General features: G+C 37.4%; 1 protein-coding gene across 2 annotated transcripts in view; it reads left to right on the top strand.

Moving 5' to 3' along the window:
- The window catches only part of DIAPH2 (diaphanous related formin 2), an 897,660-nt gene that overhangs the window by 258,936 nt on the left and 617,272 nt on the right, over positions 1–21,452 (top strand). For both annotated transcript variants that reach the window (XM_027086071.1, XM_027086072.1), the window contains exons 12-14: positions 1,479–1,597; positions 3,478–3,594; positions 6,357–6,475. In XM_027086071.1, the coding sequence (XP_026941872.1) occupies positions 1,479–1,597; positions 3,478–3,594; positions 6,357–6,475 (355 nt within the window). The remainder of the gene's footprint in view (positions 1–1,478; positions 1,598–3,477; positions 3,595–6,356; positions 6,476–21,452) is intronic.

Genomic DNA, 21,452 nt, shown 5'->3' on the forward strand with positions numbered 1-21,452 from the left:
TTTTTAACATCTTTATTGGAGTATAATTGCTTTACAATGGTGTGTTAGTTTCTGCTTTATAACAAAGTGAATCAGCTATACATATACATATGTTCCCATATCTCTTCCCTCTTGCGTCTCCCTCCCTCCCACCCTTCCTATCCCACGTATTAAAGGTTTTTTCTGCAATGACCAGCATATTGGGTGTGTCTGGCTCCTGCTCTTTTCTGAATTGAGTTCAGAAATCACCTGATAATATAACTCACCAATGTTAGATAACTTTAATTCCAATAAATTTCTTCATTCCCTTTCAAAGTGGAAAGTTAGACCTAAAACAGATTATTACTCAAGAGGAAACTAAGTTTAAATACATGTATTTGTTATGTATTTTATATGCAATTATATAGAAACATATTAATATTTTCATATGCTCTGTAGGTAAATTATTATGTATGTGAACGTTAGAAAAAGAACACCTAGAAATTGCATAAATTTGTGTTTGGCTTCAGTAATAGCGGTTGCATCTCCATTTAAAATCGTCCTATTGAACAAAAATAGAAACAAAAAAATGGATCTGAGTTTGTTTAATCGACCTAATTTGAAGTACACCGTGCTTGCATTTCCTTTTAGAGTTCAAGCTCAGCTCTGAACATCCTAGTCTCTCTTTCGGTATCACCCTTGAGCATCCACAGTTGTGATTATCGATTTGGGTTTTGAAAGCGGCAACTTAATGGACACATATTAAAAGATATTCCAGGTGATATATATTAAGCCCAACAATCTCTAGTGTGGCATGCTTCCAAAGATTTTGTTTATACTATGATTTTGAAAATTATCAGAGGTTTGTAATGCATGTGCTTATAATGTATTACAAAAACAGGTCTCTTTGATGCCCAAGTTGGTATTTTGTGATTCGGCTAAGCAAAAATAAAAGGTGGGGGAGGAGGCTAGTTGTGCATCTTGATTAAAAAGTCCTGACGCCTTTTTGCTTTAAAATCACAAAATGTCATTTAAAGTAAATTTGTTTTTACAACTTTCCACGCCATACTTGGGACTGTTGTCCTTGAATATATCCTTGCATTTGTTCTTCATTAATACAATTGATCTATATTCGCATTTTTTGCCAGAGGCATATGTGAATATTCTAACTGCATGAGTTCTTTTGCGATCTTTGATTAGTGTGTTTAGTCAAAACGACAGCATTTAATGTGGGTTTGTAGCAATTAGTTTTTTTCCCTTGCGAAAGTGATCGTTAATTTTTTAATGTGAGTCGTCAAAATTTGGAGCATGAAAAGAAATGAGGTGAATGCAATGAGGTTCTTTCATTTTAAAATAGAAAAACAGAGTACGTTTACTTTCTTTCAGGAAACCAAGTGCCTGGGTCAATATTTGAAATTGCTTCTGTGTACGTAGATGAATAATAGTGTCAGGCCTTTATTGCCAAAGTACGGGGTTGTCAAATTGTTATTCGTCTGTTAAGTTTTCTGTTTATATATTAGGATCTGAAAGAAAAAGAGAACGACGAGCTTGATATTCAGTTGAAAGTATTTGATGAGAACAAAGAGGACGACCTAACTGAATTATCACACCGTCTCAATGACATTCGAGCAGAAATGGAATATCCTTTTGACGAACCACAGAAATCATTTTGCATGTACTGTGAAAAAGGGATTTGTGGGTGATTTTGTGAACCATTATTAGAATTCGTGTCTGCCGGCCCAATTTATATCCATTTATTTATATTAGAACTTCACGATGATGCTGTCCTTGAGATTCATGTTGAAGAATTGTCAGACTGTCCTGATGATTTACACAGACTGTATTGAAATCCACACAGTGGCTTGCTGCATTATAGGTTTACTCTGCTTAACGGTCTTGAATAGACAAGAGCCTAAGGCAGTATTCCTCATGGATAAGGATTTTTGGGGGGAAAAGTTCCGTGAGTTCATATGTGACTATAGGTAATATACTTTTTCAGTTTATTAAATGGTACTCCAGTGATTTAGAGATATCATTCAATTCAAATAGATGTCTTATTCTCAATCCAAATATTTTGGTTCCTTAGCGGGGGGAAAAAAGTTTAGATGTGATAGGGTCTGACTATAACAAGGATGCTAGAGTAGAAGCATTTGAGTCAAATACAACTAGCATATAATCTTCCTATGGCAATGATTTTATACAAAATGATTTTAGATCTAAAAGATGGTTGTCATAGTATTGCTGGCCATTTGTTTCACACCCATTAAATTTCTTACTTATGGGTTCTGGGGAAATTGGGAAATACTTCAGAACGAAAATGACCTTTGAGCTGGACTTTTTCTCTATAACGTCTTCTTCCATCTTTCTCCTCACTCTACAGTGCTTTGCTTGCATCTGCCTTATTTATATACACTTCTTTGTGCCTATGAGATGGAGGGCACAAGTGTTTCAACTTTTTCCTCCAATGTTCCTATCAAAGCGTCTTACACATGAGTACTGGATAAGTGCAATGAATAACAATTTTGTTATTATGAGAGATAATTTCTAGTAATTTCTTATCCTTCATCAGTGACTCTAGTCTACAGTGGTCTCCATAATATTAAATGCTTTTTATATCAATTAATAAATATCTTGCTTTATATAAATTTCTCTTCATCAGAAAGCTATTTTTGGATCTATTCCGTAGCCATCGAAAGGACCTTATGTGACTTTAACACAACACTCTTACATGGGGTCTAAGAAGTAATCCATCCTATACTTAATTCTATTTCAGAGAAAACGTTGACATTTCAGGTTATTTTTAAGATGCTGGATTACATCTCCTCTTCTCCTTTTCTTTTCCATCAATTTTTCTAGGTGCTCGCTTTTCTTATAAAAGTGAATCCATTTTTTAAATCTGTTTTCTAGTTTACTAAAAGCATTTAAACTTCTACCACTCTTTTTATATCCTAAGAAAAATATGTTTCAAGTTCCTTATCAAATACTGACATACAAATGAATGCAAACAGTAGTGATTTCATATGTAGTAAGTGTTTCATCTGTATAAAATAAAACTGGTTTTTATGAACTTTTAGCAGCCCACACAATGCTTATTTGCCTTACTATTTTATGTGGGCAGTGAAAAGACAGGAGTATTGGCTTGCATGCATAATATAGGTTCCCATCACAACCACAGGAAGGTCAAGAAAAAAACATTTTCGTTAATGGCATTGCTGTTCTAATGGTACCAACTATAAGCTGGAATTTTAAAATATAATGAACAGCTGATCATTTAAACGTTTAATGATTAAATGGTCTTGGAAATACTCTAAGTCTCTTTCACTTGTTAAAAGATTAAAGTGATCCATAGATTAAATTTCTTTATGGAAATGTTTTAAATACTGGAACATGGAGTTGAAGGTTTAGAAACAGTAATGCAAACAAAATGATATATCAGTGTTTTCAAAACTGAAGCTGCTTTTGTTATGAATGAAACTGTTACCAAGAATCCTTGATTTTTTTCCTTTACTTACTTTCCACTGATATGAATGAAGTGTACCATCTTCTGTATAATATGTTGAAGGACACTGCTGCTGAAAATTACTTATTATCCATTCTACAACATTTTTTGCTCATCAGAAATGATTATTATATCAGGTAAGAGGCTGCTATGAGAGTACAATTTGTATAATTTGAATTGGATTTTAAAGGAAAATTAACAATATAGTGGGGTCTAGACAGTATATGCATATATATATATATATATATATATATATATATATATATATATATGCATGGAGTATAAGAGTTTGACGACTCTAGATAACATTTTTAAAAAGGTGTCAATCTATTTTTAATTGGGCCAGAAGAATATACTTATAAAAATGGGGTATGCCATTTCAGTAGCAATGAACCCAACAGATTTTACTGACCCTATGATGAATGTTTTTTGTGGCACAGAGTAAGCTCTGAAGAGTCTATGGTAAAACTTTTAAGTCCTCGTACTTTTTTTTTTTTTTTATGTTCAGTCTACCCTATTCTTCTAGGTCTCTCTCTAGCTGGCTGAAGCCATGTGTAAGATCTGAGCCAACGGACTTGATTGGCTCCTCCTGAATTTCTTACCCACAAAAATGTGAGGGATAATAAGATTATATTATTGTTTTGAGCCACTAAGTTCTGAGATGATTTTATGAAGCAATAAGTGAAAGGAAATGGGAAATATTATTCTGGCAAGCAATATACACAGGTAAACATAAAGTTCAAAGAGTAAAGGAAAAAGAGAAGAGTGGACATCATAGGACATCTAGCAGTATCTGCCACACTTCCCATGAATTTATATAATGTGGTGGTAGGGACAATAGAATATAGAGATAGTATCACTATATTGTGATGTGGTAAAAGTGCTTTAACTTTAGTGTGCACAGGGTGTGTGGATGTGGATATTTTTTTGAACCTGGTAGCTGAAGGAAGCCCTCCTTCAGAAGTTTAATAATAATAAAAACAGCAATGATAACATTTGCTATTTAGTAAGCATTTTAAGTCCTTTTATATTTTAATAAGACTATTGTTATTCCTCTTGTATAGTATTATCTAAAAATAGGTGTGATCTTATCTAAGAAAATAATAATACTAATATTTCAGCTTTATACACAGCAATGTAATTCTTCTAAATAAACGAATATAATAATCCATAAAGTCAGAAATTTCAGAGTGTAGTTCTGGGAATATATCTGAAAACCAGAAAATTAGAGAAGGGTTTCTGAATGACTGAAATTATCCATAAGTTGGTGACCATGATCTTATATTTAACTGTTTAAGAGACTCTTAGTTGTTCTTCATACTCTAATATGCATGAAATTCTAGCAACCTAGGTTCTCTGATTTCTCAAACCTTGCTTGATTAAAGGGCAAAGGAAGGCTACCATGGGGTCGGGTACAGTCACAACAAAAATGACAATTCTGAAGTCCATAGAGAACTATTATAGTTCCCTTTATAGTTCAGGCTAGTTGCAGTAACTGATGGGCATCATGATGTTACAGAGACATAGAAAAATGTTTAAAATATGCTGGTTTTTTTTAAGCAGGAAAGATAGTAATCCAACCAAAATGATTGTTGTTTCCTCAAATAAGTGCTGGCAACTAAAGGGGTACTGTGCCCATGGGTACACAGTTACCTGGGGAAATAATTTGTGTGAAACCATCCATTTCTCAGTAACTTTGAATAAACGAGAAGTTGTTCTAACATGACGTCCTTTTCATCCTGAGAACATCCATGTGAGGTAGATGTGCAACTAGCGCTTTTATTCTACCTATGGATAATTCTTTTATTCTACCTATGGATAATTAATTTGTCCTGAAAGAGAACCATTGTGTTTTCCCTGTTTACCCAGAGTCATTGACTAGATTGATTATAATCCAGTATTGTTTACCCTAGATCTGATGATGACTTGAAAAAGACTCAGATGTGTAATACATATTACTGTTTATTCTTATCCTTGAGATCAGCCCCATGACAAAAGACATATAAGAGCAATTAGAATATGTTTAGCTTTATTTGCAGACTTTTAGTAGGTTGGCTAGTTATCAGCACACTGATTTTAGGGATGTTTATGTCATAGCTTGTCCATAGTAGTATTTCTTTCTGAATTTTCTCTGTTGAATTTATTAGCTGCTGATAAATACTAAATTTTCCCCGAATTTTAATGCAAAAAGTGCCTTTTAAAAATTTTTGAAGTATGTAAGTGGTCATTTTTAAGGCCAGAATTACCTTGATAGATTACAGAATTAGGAAATGTTTCAAAACCTTTGACACTTTGAACAAATTGAAGCTATCGCCATGCATATTTAGTGTGTATGCTTCTACAAAATGGATCTTTTAAAATATGTGTATAAATAGATCTTTGGAGTAGTCTGTAACATAAGTGGCTGAGTCCAGTTTTGTAAAAGCTGTTATAGCTATCTTGAGTAAAAGTGTGGCAGTAAATTCATTACATTGTTTGCCATGTAATGCCAAGGTACTCATTCCTTATTGAAATTGAGAACTTGGAGAGGCTTAGAACCATTTCTGTATCCATAGATGTAGAACTAAAGAGTCATTTGTTTTTATTAACTTTAGAAACAATAGCTTAAGTAAGTAGATAAGGTTGATAAGTATCTTTGAACACAAGCATGAATCCCTGCAAACTAGAGTATTAAGTCACTAAGTGTTCACAGCTGATTATATTACAATGGGTTTTGCACTCTAATGTTCAGCCCATCTTTAAGCTTAGGCATATTCCTCTAGAGTGAGTGTAATGGCTAGACAAGAGTTTTTTAGCCTGCTAGAAAATAACCTAGTTTTCTTTATCATGTAGAATCACTTCTTATGAAAATTGATTTGTATATGTAGAAAAGGTATTCAAGATTACTTCTCTTTTGCAGGCCACAGTATTACAAAATAGTTGAGGAGTGTGTTTCACAGATAGTGCTGCACTGCAGTGGTATGGACCCAGATTTCAAGTACAGACAAAGATTAGACATTGATTTCACTCATCTGATAGGTATGTGATATAATCCTCAATGTCATTTGATTTTGTTTTACTCTCTTCTGTCTAATAGACACTTTTTAAGTGTAGCTCTCTCACTAAACTTCCTCTATTAATATCTGGTAAGTCATTGTATCTGTGGGTACTCATTTGCTATACTTATTAATTATGATGATCACGAGAGTTCTGCCTCTGTGATTGGAGATACTAATCTATTTGTTAAGTTTCAACACTCCTGAATTCAGTTTAAAGTCAATGCTGAACTAAAAACATTATATTAGGGGTGAATGCCTTGCTTTTTAGAAACATGACTCTGAAATGCATTGATTCAATTTATGCTGGTACATTTGTGGTTTTGTAGAAATCACGTGAACAGCAGGGTCTAATTAGTAATGCTATGTTATTAGTGTTCAGGTCTGAGAAAGGAAATACAGGTTGGTTTCAGTAACTTAAGACCTCTTAATTCTATTAAAGTAGATCATTTTATATTTTCATAGAGCTTAGAGCTGGGAAAGAATTTGAGATGATCATGTTCATCTACTTGGATTGTTGTGGAAATGACCTTATATTATCTGAGACTGGTAGCTAGCTACACTTTCTGGAACAGTCTCTGAAGGATGATGTGAAACTTCTCTTGTGAAATATACTACGCCATATGACCTTAGAGTTAAGCAGTTTTATTTATACCTAGTCGAAATCACTATTGCTACGATTCAAGCATGAACTCATTTGTCTTTGTCTTTAAAGGTAGGAAACAACAGCTGTTGAATGCCAGTTATATGTTATTCTTCACTCCATAGCCCAGGGAAGGCTCACAGTAATATTCAAAGATGAATTCCTTGTTATTTATCATGTATTATTCTCATCTGATTGTGAAACTAATGCTCACTTATCATAGGCAATCTGGAGACTTATGTAAGTGACAAAATAAACCACCAATTACACTTTTCAAGCTCAGTACATTTCACCATTACTCACTGTTCAGCTCAGTACGTCTTGTTATCTCCATCTTCATCACTCTCTCTCTTGCTCTCACTCTATCTCCCTCCCTCCTGTATTCCTCTTCTATATATCTATATGCTGATTTTTCATGGAGCATTATATTATTAGAATTTTTCAATATTAACCTTCAAAATGTGACTTTGAATGTCTATATAATATTCCATTTTATACAATGTCATAATCATCTTGACCAGTCCTTTCTTATTGTACATACAGATTGTTTTCAGGTTTTTATAATTATAAATGAATTTACTGTGAACATCCTTTATATAAATATTTGGCTTCTTCTCAATATTTCCTTAGGATTGATTCCCCTGAGGGTGTGGACTTTGAAAGGCCAAATGCTTTTCAGAAAGCTTGTGCCAATGTACCCTGCCCCTGCAATTAATGTGAATGTTGGCCTCACTGCATATTTTTCCCTGAGCTTAATAAAGTCAGTAGCTTATTTCATATTTGTTGAGAGAGTTATAAGGGACTGTTTCCAAATACGTGCATTGGCTTATAATCTATTGTGGACCATAGTTGGTGCATGTATGCTACTGTTGATTTTGGCTAGCTCATTCAGTGTTCAGTGGATATTTGTTTTGGGTACTGTGTGCCAGGTACTTAGGATTGTGTACCGTTAATCAAGAGCACTGGGGTGGGAAGACATGAAGGGATCAGGTGAGAGGGGGTAGTCAGTACCAAAAACCCATTATGACCTCATCCACGTATCATCTCTGTGATTGTGAACAAATCATTTAACTTGTCTAGGCTTCAGTTTCCTCAACTCTAAATTCAGATAAGTCAAATATATGTGTGGTCCTTAATATTTTATGCTCAGATGTCTTGAGTAGCTGATGAAAGCTATGAACCTTTCATTAGAACACACACACACACACACACACACACAGATATTAGCTGGTGCTTGAAGAACTTCTAGGAAATCAGTGGATCTCTTAAAATAAAGATCATCTGGACTTGAGGAGCATAGAGTCTCTTCTGATTTCACAGGTCTGTGAGTCTAGTACTTTTTTAATATAAATCAGATCATATCCTGACCTAAATTTCTTCAATGCCTTCCCATTGAAATTTCTATTTTTTTAACATTTTTATTGGAGTGTAATTACTTTACAATGTTGTGTTAGTTTCAGCTGTATAACAAAGTGAATCAGCTATACATATACATATATCCCCATATCCTCTCCCTCTTGTGCCTCCCTCCCACACTCCCTATCCCACCCCTCTAGGTGGTCACAAAGCACCAAGCTGATCTCCCTGTGCGATGCGGCTGATTCCCACTATCTGTTTTACATTTGGTAGTGTGTATATGTCAATGCTACTCTCTCACTTCGTCCCAGCTTAACCTCTCTCACTTCATACCCCTCCCCATGTGCTCAACTTATTCTCTACCTCTGGGTCTTGATTCCTATCCTGCCCCTAGGTTCGTCAGAACCTTTTTTTTTTTTTTTTTTTTTAGATTCCATATATATGTGTTAGCATATGGTATTTATTTTTCTCTTTCTGACTTACTTCACTCTGTATGACAAACTCTAGCTAGGTCCATCCACCTCACTACAAATAACTCAATTTCGTTTCTTTTTATGGCTGAGTAATATTCCATTGTATATATGTTTCACATCTTCTTTATCCATTCATCTGTTGATGGACACTTAGGTTGCTTCCATGATCTGGCTATTGTAAATAGTGCTGCAATGAACATTGTGGTACATGACTCTTTTTGAATTATGGTTTTCTCAGGGCATATGCCCAGTAATGGGATTACTGGGTCATATGGTAGTTTTATTTTTTGTTTTCTAAGGAACCTCCATACTCTTCTCCATACTGGCTGTATCAATTTACATTTCCACCAACAGTGCAAGATGGTTCCCTTTTCTCCACAACCTCTCCAGCATTTATTTTTTGTAGATTTTTTGAGGATGGCCATTCTGACTGGTGTGAGGTGATATCTCATAGTAGTTTTGATTTGCATTTCTCTAATGATTAGTGATGTTGAGCATCCTTTCATGTGTTTGTTGGAAATCTGTATATCTTCTTTAGAGAAATGTAAGTTTGGGTCTTCTGCCCATTTTTGGATTGGGTTGTTTGTTTTTTTGATACTGAGCTGCATGAGCTGCTTGTATATTTTGGAAATTAATCCTTTGTCAGTTGCTTCATTTGCAAATATTTTCTCCCATTCTGGGGGTTGTCTTGTGGTCTTGTTTATGGTTTCCTTTGCTGTGCAAAAGCTTTTAAGTTTCATTAGGTCCCATTTGTTTTTATTTCCATTCCTCTAGGAGGTGGGTCACAAAGGGTCTTACTATGATTTATGTCATAGAGTGTTCAGCCTATGTTTTCCTCTAAGAGTCGTATAGTGTCTGGCCTTACATTTAAGTCTTTAATCCATTTTGAGTTTATTTTTGTGTATGGTGTTAGGGAGTGTTCTAGTATCATTCTTTTACATGTAGCTGTCCAGTTTTCCCAGCACCACTTATTGAAGAGGCTGTCTTTTCTCCATTGTACGTTCTTGCCTCTTATCAATGATAAGGTGATCATATATGTGTGGGTTTATCTCTGGGCTTTCTATCCTGTTCCATTGAGCTATATTTCTCTTTTTGTGCCAATATCATACTGCCTTGATTACTGTAGCTTTGTAGTATAGTCTGAAGTCAGGGAGCCTAATTTCTCCAGCTCCATTTTTCTTTCTCAAGATTCCTTAGGCTATTCAGGGTCTTTTGTGTTTCCATACAAATTGTGAAATTTTTTGTTCTAGTTCTGTGAAAAATGCCATTGGTAGTTTGATACGGATTGCATTGAATCACTGGATTGCTTTGGGTAGTATAGTCATTTTCACAATGTTGATTCTTCCAATCCAAGATCATGGTGTATCTCTCCATCTGTTTGTATTCTCTTTAATTTCTTTCATCAGTGTCATAGTTTTCTGCCTACAGGTCTTTTGTCTCCTTAGGTAGGTTTATTCCTAGGTATGTTATTCTTTTTGTTGCAGTGGTAAATGGGAGTGTTTCCTTAATTTCTCTTTCAGATTTTTCATCATTAGTGTATAGGAATGCAAGAGATTTCTGTGCATTAATTTTGTATCCTGCTACTTTACCAAATTCATGGATTACCTCTAGTAGTTTTCTGGTAGCATCTTTAGGATTCTCTATGTATAGTATCATGTCACTTGCAAACAGTGACAGTTTTACTTCTTCTTTTCCAATTTGTATTCCTTTTACGTCTTTGTCTTCTCTGATTGCTGTGGCTAAAACTTCCAAAACTATGTTGAATAATAGTGGTGAGTGTGGGCAACCTTGTCTGCTTCCTGATCTTAGAGGGAATGGTTTCAGTTTTTCACCATTGAGAATGATGTTAGCTGTGAGTATGTCATATATGGCCTTTATTGTGTCGAAGTAGGTTCCCTCTATGCCTACTTTCAGGAGAGTTTTTATCATAAATGGGTGTTGAATTTTCTCAAAAGCTTTTTCTTCATCTGTTGAGAGTATCATATCCTTTTTATCCAGTTTGTTAATATGGTGTATCATGTTGAATGATTTGTGTATATTGAAGAATCCTTGCACTCCTGGGATAAACCCCACCTGATCGTGGTGTATGATCCTTTTAATGTGCTGTTGGATTCTGTTTGCTAGTATTTTGTTGAGGATTTTTGCATCTATGTTCATCAGTGATATTGGCCTGTAGGTTTCTTTCTTTGTGACATCCTTGTCTGGTTTTGGTATCAGAGTGATGGTGGCCTCGTAGAATGAGTTTGGGAGTGTTCCTCCCTCTGCTATATTTTGGAAGAGTTTGAGAAGGATAGGTGTTAGCTCTTCTGTAAATGTTTGATAGAATTCACCTGTGAAGCCATCTGGTCCTGGGCTTCTGTTTGTGGGAAGATTTTTAATCACAGTTTCAATTTCAGCGCTTGTGATTGGTTCGTTTGTAATTTCTATTTCTTCCTGGTTAAGTATTGGATGGTTGTGCTCTTCTAAGAATTTGTCCATTTCTTCCAGGTTGTGCATTTTATTCACATATCATTGCTTGTAGTAATCTCTCATGATCCTTTGTATTTCTGCAGTGTCAGTTGTTACTTCTCCCTTTTCATTTCTAGTTCTGTTGATTTGAGTCTTCTCTCTTTTTTTATTGATGAGTCTGGCTAATGGTTTTTCAATTTTGTTTATCTTCCCAAAGAGCCAGCTTTTAGTTTTATTGATCTTTGCTATTGTTTCCTTCATTTCTTTTTCATTTATTTCTGATCTGATCTTTATGATTTCTTTCCTTCTGCTAACTTTAGAATTTTTGTTCTTCCTTCTCTAATTGCTTTAGGTGTGAGGTTACATTGTTTATTTGAGATTTTCCTTGTTTCCTGAGTTAGGCTTGTACTGGGATATACTTCCCTCTTAGAACAGCTTTTGCTGCATCCCATAGGTTTGGGGTCATCACGTTTTAATTGTCATTTGTTTCTAGGTATTTTTTGATTTCCTCTTTGATTTCTTCAGTGATCTCTTGGTTATTTAGTAGTGTATTTTTTATCTTCCATGTGTTTGTATTTTTTACAGTTTTTTTTCTGGAATTGATATTTAGTCTCATAATGTTGTGGTTGGAAAAGATAATTGATATGATTTCAGTTTTCTTAAATTTACCAACGCTTGATCTGTGACCCAAGGTATGATGTATCTTGGGGAATGTTCCATGAGCACTTGAGAAGAAAGTGTATTCTGTTGTTTTTGGATGGAATGTCCTATAAATATTAATTAAGTCCATCTTGCTTAATGTGTCATTTAAAGCTTGTGTTTCCTTATTTATTTTCATTTTGGATGATCTGTCCATAGGTGAAAGTGGAGTGTTAAAGTTCCCTACTATGATTGTGTTACTGTTGATTTCCCCTTTTATGGCTGTTAGCATTTGCCTTATGTATTGAGGTGCTCCTATGTTGGGTGCATAAATATTTACAACTGTTATGTCGTCTTCTTGGATAGATCCCTTGACCATTTATGTAGTGTTTTGCTTTTCTTTTGTAATAGTCTTTATTTTAAAGTCTATTTTGTCTGATATGAGAATTGCTACTCCAGCTTTGTTTTGATTTCCATTTGCATGGAATATGTTTTTCGATCCCGTCACTTTCAGTCTGTATGTGTCCCTAGGTCTGAAGTGGGTCTCTTGTAGACAGCATACATATGGGTCTTGTTTTTGTATCCATTCAGACAGTCTGTGTCTTTTGGTGGGAGCATTTAATCCATTTACATTTAAGGTAATTATCAATATGTATGTTCCTATTACCATTTTCTTAATTGTTTTGGGTTTGTTATTGTAGGTCTTTTTGTTCTCTTGTGTTTCCTGCCTAGAGAAGTTCCTTTCGCATTTGTTGTAAAGTTAGTTTGGTGGTGCTGAATTCACTTAACTTTTGCTTGTCTGTAATGGTTTTACTTTGTCTGTCAAATCTGAATGAGATCCTTGCTGGGTAGAGTAATCTTTCTTGTAGGTTTTTCCCTTTCATCACTTTAAGTATGTCCTCTCACTCCCTTCTGGCTTGCAGAGTTTCTGATGAAAGGTCAGCTCTTAACCTTATGGGGATTCCCTTGTATGTTATTTGTTGTTTTTCCCTTGCTGCTTTTAATATGTTTTTCTTTGTGTTTAATTTTTGATAGTTTGATTAATATGTATCTTGGCATGTTTCTTCTTAAATTTATCCTGTATGGGACTCTCTGTGCTTCCTGGACTTGATTGACTATTTCCTTTCCCATATTAGGGAAGTTTTCAACTATAATCTCTTCAAATATTTCTCAGTCCCTTTCTTTTTCTCTTCTTCTTCTGGGACCCCTGTAATTTGAATGTTGGTGCATTTAATGTTGTCCCAGAGGTCTCTGAGACTGTCCTCAATTCTTGTCATTCTTTTTTCTTTACTCTGCTGTGTGGTAGTTATTTCCACTGTTTTATCGTCCAGGTCATTTATCTGTTCTTCTGACTCAGGTATTCTGCTATTGATTACTTCTAGAGAATTTTAAATTTTATTTATTGTGTTGTTCATCATTGTTTGTTCTTTATTTCTTCTAGGTCCTTGTTAAACGTTTCTTGTATTTTCTCCATTCTATTTCCAGTATTGTGGATCATCTTTACTATACTTGCTATGAATTCTTTTTCAGGTAGACTGCCTATTTCCTCTTCATTTGTTTGGCCTTTTGTGTTTTTACCTTGTCCTTAATCTGCTTCGTATTTCTTTGTCTTCTCATTTTGGTTAACTTACTGTGTTTGGGGTCTCCTTTTCATAGGCTGCAGGTTTGTAGTTCCCATTGTTCTTGGTGCCTGACCCCAATGAGTGAGGTTGGTTCAGTAGTTTGTGTAGGTTTTCTGGTGCAGGGGACTGTTGCCTGTGTTTTGGCGGGTGGGGCTGGATTTTGTCTTTCTGGGGTCAGGGCCGCATCTCGTGGTGTGTTTTGGGGTGTCTGTGAATTTATTATGATTTTAGGAAGTCTCTCTGCTAATGGCTGGGGTTGTGTTCCTGTCTTGCTAGTTATTTGGCATGGGGCTCCAGCACTGGAGCTTGCTGGCCATTGGGTGGAGCTGGGTCTTAGCATTGAGATGGAGGTCTCTGGGAGAGCTCTCTCCAGTTGATACTACATTGGGCCGGGAGGTCTCTGGTCGTCCAGTGTCCTGAACTCTGTTCTCCCACCTCAGAGTCTCAGGCCTGACCCCAGGCCGGAGCACGAAGACCCTTTCAGCCACATGGCTCAGAAGAAAAGGAAGAAAAAAAGAAAGAAAAAATAATAATACTACTAAAAGAATAAAGAAGTGAGCAGCCAAACCAATAAAGAAATCCACCTATGATAAAAAGTGCTAACAGCTAAACTAAGATAAACATAAAAATCAGAAGCAAATCGGTCACAACAGCAAACCCCAAGCTCCAGTTGTTCGCAAAGTCCATGGCCTCAATTTTGGGAAGGTTTGTTTTCTATTCAGGTATTCCACAGAAGCAGGATATATCAAGTTGATGGTGGGGATTTAATCCGCTGCTCCTGAGGCTGCACTGAGAAACTTCCCTTTCTCTTCTTTATTCTCAGATTTCCTAGTGTTCAGCTTTGCTTTTGGCCCTACTTGTCTGTGTAGGTCACCCTCAGGCATCTGTTTCCGCCCAGGCAGGCCGGGGTAAAGCATCGGCTGATTAGGTGCCTCTTTCTCATTCAGGCCAGGGGGGAGGCAGCGGTATGGTAGTTATAATTGGAATGTGGGGCGAGCCTGTGGCGGCAGAAGCCAGCGTGACATTGCAGGAGCCTGAGGCGCACCTTGTGTTCTCCCGGGGAACTTGTCCTGGATCACGGGACCCTGGCGGTGGCGTGCTGCACAGGCTCCTGGGGGGCTGTGGATAACGACCTATGCTTGCACACAGGATTCTTGGTGGCTGCAGCAGCAGTGTTAGCGTTTCATGCCCATGTCTCGTGTCTGATCTGATAGCTGTGGCTCACTCCTGTCTCTGGAGCTCGTTTAGGCGGTGCTCTGCCTTCTGTGGGCAGACAGGGAAGGAATCCCCTCTCCTTGTGAAACAGTGGTCTCTTGTCTCTTAGGCGGGTCCAGACTTTTATCCAGACTCCCTTCCAGCTCGCTGTGGTGCACTAGCCCCCTTCAAGCTGTGTTCACAAAGCCAACCCAAGTCCTCTCCCTGGGATCTGACCTCTGAAGCCAGAGCCTCAGCTCCCCGCCCACACCTGCCCTAACGGGTGATCAGACAAGCCTCTCAGGCTGGTGAGTGCTGGTCGGCACTGATCCTCTGTGCAGGAATCTCTCCACTTTGCCCTCTGCACCCCGTTGCTGCACTCTCCTCTGTGGCTCTGAAGCTTCCCTCCGCCACCCCCCATCTCCGCTAGTGAAGGGGCTTCATAGTGGGTGGAAACTTTTTCTCATTCACAGCTTCCTCCCAAAGGTGCATGTCCTGTCCCTATTGTCTGTGTTTTTTTCTTTTTTCTTTTACCCTATCCAGTTACCTGGGGATTTTCTTGCCTTCTGGGAAGTCTGAGGCTTTCTGCCAACATTCAGTAGGTGTTCTGTAGGAGTTGTTCCACATGTAGATGTATTTTTGATGTATTTGTCGGGAGGAAGGTGATCTCCACATCTTACTCCTCAGCCGTCTTCAAGGTCCCTCTCCCAATGAAATTTTAATCAAAATTATTACCAACCAGTGCCAGTACTGCACAGATCTGGTGCCGCTTTGATCTCATCATTTCCCAGTTTCTTCCTTAGTTACCTTATTTCAGCCACAAAGTTCTTCAGAGCAAAGAAAAAAAATATTGCGGTATACGTCGTATAAGAAAAATGACCTATATTTAAATTATAAAATTTGATAAATTTTGATATTTGTGTCTACGTTTAAAACCATCATCACAGTCAAGATAATAAACATTTCAAGATGGTGGAGTAGAAGGACGTGCTCTCACTCCCTCTTGTGAGAGCACTGGAATCACAACTAACTGCTGAACAGTCATCCACAGGAAGACACTGCAACTCACCAGAAAAGATATCCCACATCCAAAGACAAAGGAGAAGCCACAATGAGACAGTAGGATGGGAGGAATCACAATAAAATCAAATCCCATAACTGCTTGGTGGGTGACTCACAAACTGGAGAACACTTATATCGCAGAAATCCACCCACTGGAGGAAAGGTTCTGAGGCCCACGTCAGGCTTCCCAACCTGGAGGTCCAGCAACAGGAGGAGGAATTCCTAGAGAACCAGACTTTGAAGGCTAGCGGGATTTGATTGCAGGACTTCAATATGGTTGGGGGAAACAGAGACTCCACTCTTGGAGGGCATACACAAAGTAGTGTGCACATCGGGAACCAGGGGAAGGAGCAATGACCCCATAGGAAACTGAACCAGAGCTACCTGCTAGTGTTGGAGGCTCTTCTGCAGAGGCAGGGGGTGGCTGTGTCTCGCCCTGAGGACAAGGACACTGACAGCAGAAGTTCTGGGAAGTACTCCTTGCTGTGAGCCCTCCCAGAGTCTGTCATTAGCCCCACCAAAGAGCCAAAGTATGCTCCAGTGTTGGGTCGCCTCAGGCAAAACAACTAACAGGGAGGGAACCAAGCCCCACCCATCAGCAGACAAGCGATTACAGTTTTCCTGAGCTCTGCCCACCAGAGCAACCCCCAGCTCTACCCACCACCAGCCCCTCCCATCAGGCACCTTGCACCAGCCCCTTAGATAGCCTCATCCACCAGAGGGCAGACAGCAGAAGCAAGAAAATCTACAGTCCTGCAGCCTGTGGAACAAGAAGCACATTCACAAAAAGATAGACAAGATGAAAAGGCAGAGGGCTATGTACCAAATGAAGGAACAAGATAAAACCCCAGAAGAACAACTAGATGAAGTTGAGATAGGCAACCTTCCAGAAATATAATTCAGAATAATGATAGTGAAGATGATTCAGGACCTCAGAAAAAGAATGGAGGCAAAGATCTAGAAGATGCAAGAAATGTTTAACAAAGACCTAGAAGAATTAAAGAACAAACACCTAGAAGAATTAAAGAACAAACAAACAGAGATGAACAATACAATAACTGAAATGAAAAATACACTAGAAGCAATCAGTAGCAGAATAACTGAGGCAGAAGAACGGTTAAGTGACCTGGAAGACAGAATGGTGGAATTCACTGCCATGGAATAGAATAAAGAAAAAAGAATGAAAAGAAATGAAGACAGCCTAAGAGACCTCTGGGACAACATTAAATGCAGCAACATTGGCATTATAGGGGTCCCAGAAGGAGAAGAGAGAAAGGACCCAAGAAAATATTTGAAGAGATTATAGTCGAAAACTTTCCTAACAAAAAAAGGAAATAGCCACCCAAACCCAGAAAGTGCAGAGCATCCAGGGCATGATAAACCCAAGGAGAAACACGCCAAGACACATAGTAATCAAATTGACAAAAATTAAAGACAAGGAAAAATTATTGAAAGCAACAAGGGAAAAATAACATACAAGGGAACTCCCATAAGGTTAACAGCTGCGTTCTCAGCAGAAACTCTACAAGCCAGAAAAGAATAGCATGACATATTGAAAGTGATGAAAGGGAAGGCCTACAACCAAGATTACTCTAAGCAGCAAGGATCTCATTCAGATTCGACAGAGAAATCAAAAGCTTTACAGATAAGCAAAAGCTAAGAGAATTCAGCACCACCAAACTATCTCTACAACAAATACTAAAGGAACTTCTCTAAGTGGGAAACACAAGAGAAGAAAAGGACCTACAAAAACAAGCCTGAAACAATTAAGAAAATGGTAATAGGAACATACATATCGATAATTACCTTAAACATGAATGGATTAAATGCTCCAACCAGGCTCAGGCTCACTGAATAGATACAAACACAAGACCCATATGTATGCTGTCTACAGGAGACCCACTGCAGACCTAGGGGCACATACAGACTGAAAGTGAGGGGATGGAAAAAGATATTCCATGCAAATGGAAATCAAAAGAAAGCTGGAGTAGCAATACACATATCAGATAAAATAGACTTTAAAGAATGTTACAATAAACAAGGAAGGACACTACATAATAATCAAGGGATCAATCCAAGAAGAAGATATAACAATTATAAATATATATGCACCCAACATAGGAGCATCTCAATGCATAAGGCAATTGCTAACAGCTATAAAAGAGGAAATCGACAGCTACACAAGAATTGTGGGGGACTTTAACACCTCACACCAATAGACAGATCATCCAAACAGAAAATTAATAAGGAAACACAAGTTTTAAATGACACAGTAGACCAGATAGATTTAATTAATATTTATAAGAAATTCCAACCAAAAACAGCAGGTTACACTGTCTTCTCAAGTGCGCATGGAACATTTTCCAGGATAGATCACATCTTGGGTCACAAATCATGCCTTAGTAAATTTAAGAAAATTGAAATCATATCAAGCATCTTTTCTGACCACAACGCTATGAGACTAGAAATCAGTCACAGGGAAAAAAACGTCAAAAACACAAACACATGGAGGATAAACATTATGTTACTAAATAACGAAGAGTTCACTGAAGAAATTAAATGGGAAATCAAACAATACCTAGAAACAAATGACAACTAAAATACGATGCTCCAAAACCTATGGGATGCAGCAAAATCAGTTATATGAGGGAAGTTTATAGCAATACAAGCCTACCATAAGAAACAAGTAAAATCTCAAGTAAACAATCTAACCTTACACCTAAAGGAACTATCGAAAGAAGAACAAAGAAAACCCAAAGTTAGCAGAAGGAAAGAAATCATAAAGATCAGAGCAGAAATAAATGAAACAGAAACAAAGAAAACAATAGCAAAGATCAATAAAACTAAAAGCTGGTTCTTTGAGAAGATAAACAAAATTCATAAAGCATTAGCCAGACTTATCAAGAAAAAGAGAGAGAGGACTCAAATCAATAAAATTAAAAATGAAAAAGGGGAAGTTACAACAGACACCACAGAAATACAGAGCATCCTAAGAGACTACTACAAGCAACTGTATGCCAATAAAATGGACAATCTGGAAGAAATGGACAAATTCTTAGAAAGGTATAACTTTCCAAGACTGAACCAGGAAGAAATAGAAACTATGAACAGACCAATCACAAGTAATGAAATTGAAACTGTGATTAAAAATCTTCCAACAAACAAAAGTCCAGGACCAGATGGCTTCACAGGTGAATTCTGTCAAACATTTAGAGATGCGCTAACACCCATCCTTCTCAAACTCCTCCAAAAATTTGCAGAGGAAGGAACACTCCCAAACTCATTCTACAAGGCCACCATCACCCTGATACCAAAACCAGACAAAAACACTACAAATAAAGAAAATTACAGACCAATATCACTGATGAATATAGATGCTAAAATCCTCAACAAAATGCTAGCAAACAAAATCCAACAAGACTTTAAAAGGATCATACAGCATGATCAAGTGGGATTTATCCCAGGGATGCAAGGATTCTTCAATATACGCAGATCAATCAATGTGATACACCATATTAACAAATTGAAGAATAAAAACCATATAATCATCTCAGTAGATGCAGAAAATGCTTTTCACAAAATTCAACACCGATTTTTGATAAAAACTCTCCAGAGGGCTTCCCTGGTGGCGTAGTGGTTGCGAGTCTGCCTGCCAATGCAGGGGACACGGGTTCGTGCCCCAGTCCGGGAGGATCCCACATGCCGCGGAGCGGCTGGGCCCGTGAGCTGTGGCCGCTGAGCCTGCACGTCTGGAGCCTGTGCTCTGCAACGGGAGAGGCCACAACGGTGAGAGGCCCACGTACCGCAAAAAAAAAAAAAAAAAAAAAAAAAAAGAAAGAAAAACTCTCCAGAAAGTGGGTGTAGAGGGAACCTACCTCAACATAATAAAGGCCATATATGACAAACCCACAGCTAATATCATTCTCAGTGGTGAAAAACTGAAAGCATTTCCTCTAAGATCAGGAACAAGACAAGGATGTCCACTCTTGCCACTATTATGCAACATAGTTTTGGAAGTCCTAGCCATGGTAATCAGAGGAAAAAAGAAATAAAAGGAAGACAAATTGGAAAAGAAGAAGTAAAGCTGTCACTGTTTGCAGATGACCTGATACTGTACATAGAGAATCCTAAAGATGCTGCCAGAAAACTACTAGAGCTAATCAATGAATTTGGTAAAGTTGCAGGATACAAAATTAATGCACAGAGATGTCTTGCATTCCTATACACTAATGATGAAAAATCTGAAAGAGAATTTAAGGATACACTCCCATTTCCCATTGCAACAAAAAGAATAAAATACCTAGGAATAAACCTACTTAGGGAGACAAAAGACCTGTATGCAGAAAACTATAAGGCACTGATGAAGGATATTAAAATGATATCAACAGATGGAGAGATATACCATGTTCTTGGATTAGAAGAATCAATATTGTGAAAATGACTGTACTACGCAAAGCAATGTACAGAGTCAGTGCAATCCCTATCAAATTACCAATGGCATTTTTTACAGAACTAGAAAAAGAAATCTTAAAATTTGTATGGAGACACAAAGGACCCCGAATAGCCAAAGCAGTGTTGAGGGAAAATAACGGAGCTGGAGGAATCAGACTCCCTGACTTCAGTCTGACTATACTACAAAGCTACAGTAATCAAGAGATTATGGTACTGGCACAAAAACACTAATGTAGATCAATGGAACAGGATAGAAAGCCCAGAGAAAAACCCACGCACCTATGGTCTACTGATCTATGACAAAGGAGGCAAGGATATACAATGGAGAAAACACAGTCTCTTCAGTAAGTGGTGCTGGGAAAACTGGACAGCTACATGTAAAACAATGAAATTAGAACACTCCATAACACCATACACAAAAATACACTTAAAATGGATTAAAGACCTAAATGTAAAGCCAGACACTATCAAACTCTTAGAGGAAAACATAGGCAGAACACTCTTTGAGATAAATCACAGCAAGATCTTTTTTGATCCACCTCCTAGAGTAATGGAAATAAAAACAAAAATAAACAAATGGGACCTAATGAAACTTAAAATCTTTTGCAAAGCAATAGAAACTACAGACAAGATGAAAAGTCAACCCTCAGAATGCGAGAAAATATTTGCAAACAAATCAGTGGACATCGGAGTAATCTCCAAGATATATATACAGTTCATGCAGCTCAATATTAAAAAAACAAACAGGCAATCAAAAAATGGGCAGAAGACTTAAATACTCATTTCTCCAAAGGAGGCGTACAGATGGCCAAGAACCACATGAAAAGCTGCTCAACATCACTAACTATTAGAGAAATGCAAATCAAAACTACAATGAGGTGTCACCTCACACTAGTTAGAATGGGCATCATCAGAAAATGTACAAACAACAAATGCTGGAGAGGGTGTGGAGAAAAGGGAACCCTCTTGCAGTGTTGGTGGGAATGTAAATTGATACAGCCACTATGGAGAACAGTATGGAGGTTCCTTAAAAAACTACAAATAGAATTACCATATGACCCGGCGATGCCA

Source organism: Aethalodelphis obliquidens, unplaced genomic scaffold (assembly GCF_003676395.1).
Source record: "Aethalodelphis obliquidens isolate GAN/ISIS:26980383/991018 unplaced genomic scaffold, ASM367639v1 scaffold54, whole genome shotgun sequence".
Taxonomy (NCBI): domain Eukaryota; kingdom Metazoa; phylum Chordata; class Mammalia; order Artiodactyla; family Delphinidae; genus Aethalodelphis; species Aethalodelphis obliquidens.